This window comes from Musa acuminata, chromosome BXJ3-11 (genome assembly GCF_036884655.1).
Source record: "Musa acuminata AAA Group cultivar baxijiao chromosome BXJ3-11, Cavendish_Baxijiao_AAA, whole genome shotgun sequence".
Lineage (NCBI taxonomy): Eukaryota > Viridiplantae > Streptophyta > Magnoliopsida > Zingiberales > Musaceae > Musa > Musa acuminata.
This window is the reverse complement of record NC_088359.1, coordinates 9,904,614-9,913,321: the sequence shown is the minus strand read 5'-3', so window position 1 is coordinate 9,913,321 and position 8,708 is coordinate 9,904,614. Positions and strand designations below refer to the sequence as shown.

The 8,708-nt window shown below is 44.9% G+C and overlaps 2 protein-coding genes across 2 annotated transcripts; both read left to right on the top strand.

The window, feature by feature from the left end:
* On the top strand, nt 1–2,915 carry LOC135652416 (aluminum-activated malate transporter 9-like). Its single transcript, XM_065173331.1, has 6 exons — nt 1–364; nt 456–596; nt 683–952; nt 1,027–1,166; nt 1,246–1,392; nt 2,261–2,915. The coding sequence occupies exons 1-6, from the start codon at nt 52–54 to the stop codon at nt 2,810–2,812; spliced, it is 1,563 nt and encodes a 520-aa protein (XP_065029403.1). The 5' UTR covers nt 1–51; the 3' UTR covers nt 2,813–2,915.
* A 117-nt stretch (nt 2,916–3,032) lies between these two features.
* Nucleotides 3,033–7,246, top strand: LOC135652417 (NDR1/HIN1-like protein 6). Its single transcript, XM_065173332.1, has 2 exons — nt 3,033–4,819; nt 6,980–7,246. The coding sequence occupies exons 1-2, from the start codon at nt 4,053–4,055 to the stop codon at nt 6,993–6,995; spliced, it is 783 nt and encodes a 260-aa protein (XP_065029404.1). The 5' UTR covers nt 3,033–4,052; the 3' UTR covers nt 6,996–7,246.
* The last annotated feature ends 1,462 nt before the right edge of the window (nt 7,247–8,708 follow it).

Sequence of the window (8,708 nt, the reverse complement as noted above, 5' to 3'; positions counted from 1 at the left end):
ACTCATTTCAGGAGGCCGCAGACAGCAATAGATAGGTTTTGTCGTCAGAAGATGAACGGAAAGAAGGGCAGCAGCATTCGCATCGATATCGGCTTGCCGTCGAGTGCAGTGCCACGAGAAACTGCGAGGAAATCCGGGAGCGGAGACGGCGACGAGGCCATCACCATCCCCCTGAGGAAATGGATGATGGAGGTGTGGCAGTTCGCCAGGGAGGACACCAACAGGGTGACCTTCTCGCTCAAGGTAGGTTTGGCCTGTCTCCTCGTATCGCTGCTCATCCTCCTCCGAGCTCCCTACCAAGTCTTCGGCGCCAACATCATCTGGTCCATCCTCACCGTCGCCATCATGTTCGAGTACACCGTCGGTACTGCCTCGTCCATGCACGCACGCCTTCGACCTGTAAGCAAAACTCATGCTAAGAATGATCTAACGAAGTGAGCGTTACTGGCTCGCAGGTGCAACCTTCAATCGAGGGTTCAATCGAGCACTAGGGAGTTTACTAGCAGGGGTCTTCGCCGTCGTGGTGATCCAAGTGGCCATGTCCAGTGGCCACGTCGCAGAGCCTTACGTCATTGGCCTCAGCATCTTCCTCGTCGGTGAGTTCGAATCCCACGCCCTTCTTACGCATACCGTGCTTAGCTCCGTCACGTCTTGCAATATACCATACCATGCATGTACGCAGGATCTATTACGTCGTTCATGAAGCTGTGGCCGTCGTTGGTGCCTTACGAGTACGGCTTCAGGGTGATCCTATTCACCTACTGCTTGATCATCGTGTCGGGATACCGCATGGGTAACCCGATCAGGACCGCCATGGATCGGCTCTACTCGATCGCCATAGGCGCTATCGTCGCCGTCCTCGTCAACGTCCTCATCTTCCCGATATGGGCCGGGGAGCAGCTTCACAGGGAGCTCGTCGGCCACTTCGACTCCGTCGCCGACTCCCTCGAAGGTCGACTGCTCTTCTTCTCTTGATTCTTCGCGCATCCGATGACTCCTCGATCTCATTCCTCCTCCTGTGTATAGAGTGCGTGAAGAAGTATCTGAGCGACGATGGGTCGGACCACCCGGAGTTCGCGAAGACGGTGATGGACGACTTCCAGGACGAGCCGGCGTTTCGGAAATGCCGGTCGACGTTGAACTCCTCGGCGAAGCTCGATTCCTTGGTACGCAGTTCTGTCATTGATACGTCAACCAATCTTCCAAGAAACGAAGCAGATGCGTGACGAGTGGTCCATCTCGCAGGCCAATTCTGCAAAATGGGAACCTCCACACGGGAGATTCATGCAGATGTTCTACCCGTGGGCAGAGTACGTCAAGGTCGGCGCCGTGCTTCGGCACTGCGCTTACGAGGTGATGGCACTGCATGGCTGCCTTCACTCGGAGATACAGGTATCACACGGTGACAACCAATCTGGTTTTTACATGCTTTTATTAATCTCTTCATTCACCAGTAAGATGATGATCTGCCTGCCAACTATCTGACATCCTCTATACGAATCATTTTTCATCATGCACGTAATATCTCTCATTAAATTAAAGATCATCTCATAGCAAAAATCTTCTCGTGTCTCTCTTTATGTCTCCTCCTATCATAATATCAATCAACTCATCTTGTTTAATCATAACATATAAATTTCATTAAATAATTATTTTATTATACATCTAATTGTTAATGATGTTTTTTTTTAAAATAAAAAAATTCCTAATAATTGGCTATATATAAAAGATCATAGAATGATCGATGTACATCACCTTATCTTTATTTTTGGATTAAGAAAATTTTATTTTCATACTCTTAATTCTTCTACTCATAAATTTTTAGAGAAATATGCAGTTCAGTGGATTGTGGTTGGATGTCCAAATCATAGGCGTAATATGTTTCCATGACACCAGCAACCGCTGTGCCCGAGAATAGATTCGTATCCTCTCTAATTGGCATCAGAACCTGATCCGATGTGAATGTGAAACCGAAGTGGAATAATGGTCCATTGATCACTCGACATATTTATCAATAGAGATAATAAATACATCTATTTCAACAAAATAAAATAAAATAAAATTAGATTTGAACTCAAAAAAAAAAAAGGGGGGGGTTAAAAAAATCCTTTATTATTATTCAAAATAATTTAAGTGGACTAATTCTCCTTCGGAAAAGAAAAAGAAAGCTTGAGGCTAAATTGGTAATAGATGTAAGAATAGATGGGGTGAAAAGTATTCTAATAATGAGGCCACTTACACTGAGTGTCTTCTTCGTCAGGCGCCCTACAACCTCAGGTACACATTCCGGACCGAGATCCTCGATGCCACGAACCAGGCGGCGGAGCTACTGCGGAGCTTGGCCAAAGACCTCAGCAACATGAAGCACAGCCTCCACACCAGCCTACTCAAGCGTGTCCACGCCTCGACCGAACGCCTTCAGCGCTCCATCGACCTCCACTCCTACCTCCTCACCTTGAGCCACGACGTCTGTGATTGCTCGACCAAACCACCCGCTAAACTCTCCCACGTCTCGTCCTTGAACGGCACCGACGCGGACGGGAAGAAGGCCGAAGCGGAGACGTACCACGAGACGATGAAGAAGCAGCAGAGGCGGCTCCATTCATGGCCGTCGAGGGAGGTGGACGACTTCGAGGAGGACATGAGCGGGGAGTCGATTCCCCGGATGCGTGCGCTGGAGAGCACGGCCGCGCTGTCCCTCGCCACTTTCACGTCGCTGCTCATCGAGTTCGTGGCTCGCCTCGACCACCTGGTGGAGGCCGCCGATGAGCTCGCCAAGTTGGCCAAGTTCAAGCAGGAGATTGCATGCTAAACATGGACTGCACCAGTCTCTCGCCCTGTTGATCTTACACATGTAATAGAAATTAACATTCTTCGAACAAAGAATGGTAAAGAAGCACTAATATGTGTCCCCACGATGCCTATTTCTCTTCTCTCTCAGCGTCTGTGCGTTGGTGTGGTCCATCGGCTGAAGGAGAAACACGAACGAGGGAGGGGGAAGGAACGGACCTGCCATCTGCCGTAACAACGAGATTCCATCCTCCCCTAGCCGCGGATTTGGACGTGAAACCACATACTCCACAGCCTCGCCATAACAACAAACACCTGGTGGTCCACCTCCTTCTACTGTACTTTGTCGTTGGTTCTCCGCGCCGCTGCCGGGGCTGGTGGAAGAGAACAAAGGAGGAGGGGGACGCCACCATGTGGGCGAACGTGGAGCGTCTCTCGTGCTCGCTGGACACTACTCTTGACGTGATACGTAAGACCTGCACAGGCAGAGTTACATGTATCTGCTACAGCTCCACCTGGTTCGACCTGAGACGGTGTGGGACAAAACGGGGATGTTCATCTGCCTTGCCTGCGTGCTCTTTGTCTCTGCAACAGCTGTTTGCTGACGTGTCACTCAGTTTATCCCAGTTTACTAGATATCATTAAGTCCCTAATCTTATTAACTAAGAGCGGACGGTGGCAGTAGTAGCACTGGATTAACGTTTATGGACGGGAATTAAGGTCCTAATGAGTCGTCGGCATCACCGACAAGCTGCGTGGGACCCATCCGCCAACTCCACGTCACCTCCTCCTACGTCGACCCTGGCATTTAAGACCACACCCTCCCCAGCTTCCCCTTCTCCGCCTGAGACTGGTCCTCCGCCTCCCGCCGGGCGATCACGCCGGATCGCGCGAATCTTGAGGCCCCTGCCTCGCTACGTTCGCATGCCACGGGAGACACGCCGCGCACTCTCCTCCTCCGCCTTCGCCTCGCTTCGCTTCTCTTCCATTGTCGCCGCTGCCCTCCGCTTTCCTTCTGTTCTGTGGGGGTTGGGGTTCCCTTTCTCATCTCAACGCACCGTGTAATGAGATCTTCACCGTTGGATTGTTCCTTCGTCCCTAAATTTCTCCCTTTTTATTTCTCTTTTTCTGCATCTGAATTATATATTATTGGATATGATCTTAAATTTTGAGGGAAAGTAAATTCCAAGAAATTATGTGGATTTATGGAGGAATGTGAATGTATTCTTTGAATTGAGGATCGAAATAGATTTTTGACGGAAATGGCGGAAGAGAAGCCTACCTCGAAGCCGGTGCTCCAGAAGCCACCGGGGTACCGTGACCCGGCAGCGGCGGCCCCCGCCGCGCCGAGGCCGCCGCCCAGGCGGCAGCCGCTGCCCCCGGCGTTCCGCCAGCCCGGGAAGCCGCTCCCCCGCCAGCGCTACCGCCGCTCGCGGCGCTGCTCCTGCTGCCGCATCTGCTGTTGGGCATCCGCGGTGGCCCTCGTCGCGGCTGCGATACTCGCCGTGGTCGCCGGACTCGCGTACCTCTGGTTCCAGCCGCGGCTGCCCTCCTTCCGCCTCGAGTCCCTCAACGCTACCCAGCTTCGCGTCGCCGTCAGGCCCGACGGGACCTTCCTCGACGCCGTCACCAAGGTCGGGATCCTGGTGTCGAACCCCAACGGGAGGATCGTGGTGGAGTACGGTGACGGGAAGGCGCGGATGTCGGTGGCGGATGACGACGGCGACGTGGCTGTTGGGGAAGCGGCGATCGCGGGGTTCGAGCAGGCGAGGAGGAATCGGACGGTGGTGCGGTTCGCGGCGGCGGCGAGGGGGGTGGCGGTGGACGAGGTGGCCGGGGAGAGGATCCGGGCCGGCTTCAGGAGCAAGGAAGTGCGGTTCGTGCTGGAAGTGAGGACGAAGGTGGGGATCCGGGTGGGCGGTATGAGTACCGGTAAGGTGCCGATCCGGGTGGGGTGCGGCCCGGTGAGCTTAAAGCAGGGGGTGAGCGGTGCGACGCCGCCCAAGTGCCGCTTCTACTTGCTTAGATGGTCAGCTGCCGCTCCTCTCCTATTTACTAGTTCTTGTCACTTTCTGCGGTCATCACTCTTTGCTAAATCCATCTGCCTTCTATTTATATGCTTGTTATGAAATTCTTTGTTCTGCATTCCTAATAGTGGTTTGATTCAAGCTCATTTCATCATAATTAGTTGGTTTGATTAGTTCTACTGATTAACATGTAAAACTTAGGAGTTTGCCATGCCATGTCAGTGTCGGCTTAAGATATTAAGGAAATTATTCTTTGTTTTAAAGAGCTGTGGCATAAAGACTTGAGAAAATGTGAATTAGTAATTAAAATCATTGGAGAATTTAAGGTCTCCATTGGCATCATTTTCATTGCTTTGCTTGACATGTGAACTTGCAATTCCCAGATAGCTTGAAACTTGGGCTTGGCATTTAGGTCTGATTGATCCGTCAATAATTTCTAGCTAAATCAGTTGCATGGTATTTTAATAGAAAATATAGAAAAGTTTTGTTTGATTGGCAGACTACCATTGTCACTTGGATCTGATTACTTGGACTTGACATTGACTCAATCTGATCTGGATCTAAACTCTATTGGATCCTATGTCCCTTGGGTTGAGCTGGTTCCAGCAGCTGAACCTTTGACTTTTGTTTTAATTGATAGCTTAAGTCCAGAATCTTAAGATTTTCTTTGAACTTTAATGGTTTCCATGTCCTTATTCTTCCCATTAGTCTGAATGACTGGATGTTTATTCGTTGTGTCTCTACTGAACTAGGACTGGATCATGTCATAGGTTTGGCGATGCTCGAGCTGTTTTTTATTAGTCCTCTACTACCCTTATCCCTGAGAGAGGTGATACTTGGACTCGAACTCAATCCGATAACATAGCTGCCAATGGCTGGCCATTTTCATTAATTATATAAGGAGCATTGCTCGTAAAATGTAGGGTACGGATACGAAGATAAAGAAAGCAAGTCTTTATGGATTTAGGTATTCTGTCATGATAACCGCTTGTTATAACGCTGATGGATGTCTCCCTCTTCCAAAACCCTTTGTACAAGGTACGGATACATGTAGGAACTCCTTTTGAGATTTCGTTTTGGAATATAGGAGTTATATTCCAGGTTAAAGCTAAGGGTAATACAGCTATTGGATGTAGCTATGTCACAAGCTTCTTAAGAAAAGTATAAAGTAAAATAGATCACTCTTCTTTTCCAAGCAACTGAACAAACCTTTACATTCAAGGAGTTTGTACCCATAGAAAATTACGTTATATGGTATATGATGTGTTTTTTGTTAAGAATAGGAATACTGTCATCAACTGGTTACCTAGAAACGTACAGCAAAGATACGATTCTACTAATTGGAAAATGACTCGGTAGGGTTGTTCGGCTCGTTCGTTGGATAGGAGTTAGAAAAGGTAGGTACGAAGCGTTGGTTGATCGAAGTATGCATTTTCTGTGGTGGTCTGTTACTTTCTGAGGTTTCATTAGCCGCAACCATGGAACCTGTGGATGGACTGATGCTGATGGACAACCTTTTAACAATCTCAATTAAGGCGGAGTTTGAAGTTTTCTTTAGGGGACCCACATACTGACCTATACACAATTTTTTTCTCATCAAGAGAACATTTAGAGAGATATATAAGCAAGGAAGTCATCAGCTTAGAAACAAACTGAGATTGGATAGTATTGGGTATTGATTATGCCTAATTGATTATGCCGGGTCTAATTGATTATGCCTCAAATCAGTTGGAAATCAACATATTAAGTACTAATATACAAAATAGTTTTCTAGCTTATATGATTTTTTCTTCTCTTGATTATTAAAAAATGTGTGCCAAATAATGAAGTAGGCAAGTTGTAAGATGCGTGACATTATATATAATATTCTGAAGTTCCATATATTTTATGATGAATTAAGTCCAGTCTTACTGGGTGTGTCCTGTACTGTTGAAGAAGGATCACTTTCATAACTACTTATGGTACATTTAATGATTGATAACATCTATTACTTTTTAGACGATATCATCTATTGTGGGTGCGCTCCCTTTTGTTTGTGTTGTCAATCTAAATATTCAGCTTCGCAATGTCCTCTGATGTGTTTTGTGTGTACAATTAAAATTTTAGTCATGGATCAGTCTTATACTAGAGTTATAATTTGTTCCTCTACCTATCGATTTCAGGATTAATTTGCATTGAGAGGGTTTTCTAGGTGTATGTCTAAAGGAGATGATGACATTTGCTGTTGCTGTATAGCAGATTTGTATTTGTTTTCCCATATATAAGCATTTGGAAGGGATCGATCTTCGAGTTCGGCTTCGACTTGCTTCGCATAAAGCTTGTATTTACACAAATGATTATGAAATACTAATTTTTTTTTGTTTACTTGTATGGGACATTTGGGACTTTTTTTTTTATATATAGTGTTAATGAATTTGTGTTCCTAATAAGCAGCCGATGGCAATTGTTTCTCGAGGTACATTTGAGTATATGATTATCCAAGAAAAATAAGGTTTACATGAACAGCAAAATTATTTGGGAACATGTTGGTATGTGAATCATGGATGTATGATCACTGACTGACCATCTGAGACTACCTTGTGGGAGTTGTGTGTGAAGAAAAATGTCTGCTACTACTACTACTATTAGAATAGTGTGTACTATAGAATCATGGTATAATGATCATGTTTTTTTGTAGTTGTGACTTCTGTAGACTCTGCTCCTAAATATCATTCACAGATTTCTCGCTCAGGATTCTATAAGGGTTAGACTCCGATCATTATCAAAATGATCATTAGGGTTTGAGGTTGAAGTGCTAACCACTACAATTGTGTCTTTGGAATTGAATCGGAACCATCAGTTTTGAGAATCAAAACATGATCAATGCTAATAAAAGAAAGATAATTCCCGATGTATTAATAATCATATGTTATTTTAAATTATAAGTATTTGTATGATGAAATATATCTTACAATTTAGTCTCGTCTAAATCCAGTTAAATGTCTATCAAATAGCAATAAAAATTAAATTGCTTTTACGTAAACAACAATGAATGTGATGAGTACATGGTAACTATAGAGTCAAATCATATGGTGATGGTGCGACTCGCATGCATGAAAATGATTGGATAACCACGTGACCCAATCTTATCACACCATTGGTACGTGGCTGACACGCCATTGTCCTAATGCCAGTAGAGTGTCACATTGACATTGGTGTCCATGTCATGACAGTCATCACACTGCCACTACATCTTTATCATTAGGATGTCACAGTATTTTTATGAGATGTCATATCGATGATGGTGCAACAACATCCGTATGTTAGTGATGTGGCAACCGTGTAATGTTGGCGTCACATTATATTAGCGTATGGTTGCCACAGTGTCAAGTTACCGCTACCATATCATCGTCATGTGGCTGTCACATCATTATCTTATTGAGACATTTGACGTCTCCTTTGTTAAGAAAATATTCGTATACGGGAGAAATAAACATTAAAGTTCAAAAAAAAATAAAAGAATAATCTGAAATTCGGATAAAATCAGATGACAGACATATTTGAATAAACCCATAATTTAATAGGAAGTTCATTATTCATAGTTTCTTTTTTATTTTTATTATTAATAACTCTTTAAAAAATAAATAAAATATTAGTTTACTATTTATAACTACTTTGTTATCAATTTTATTATTATTCTTTTCCTTCCCCCCCCCCCCCACCCCCCGCAACATTGTTGTTGCTCATCTCCTCTAATCGTTGCTATACATTGTTGTCGTTTACCACCAATGTCATCTTTACTTTGATCTTTCAAGGAGGAGGGAGAAAAGAAGAAGAGAAAGAAGATGATATTTAGAAATAATAAAAAAATTTAATATGAGTGTAAATAAAAAAAAAGATTACAAAAAATAA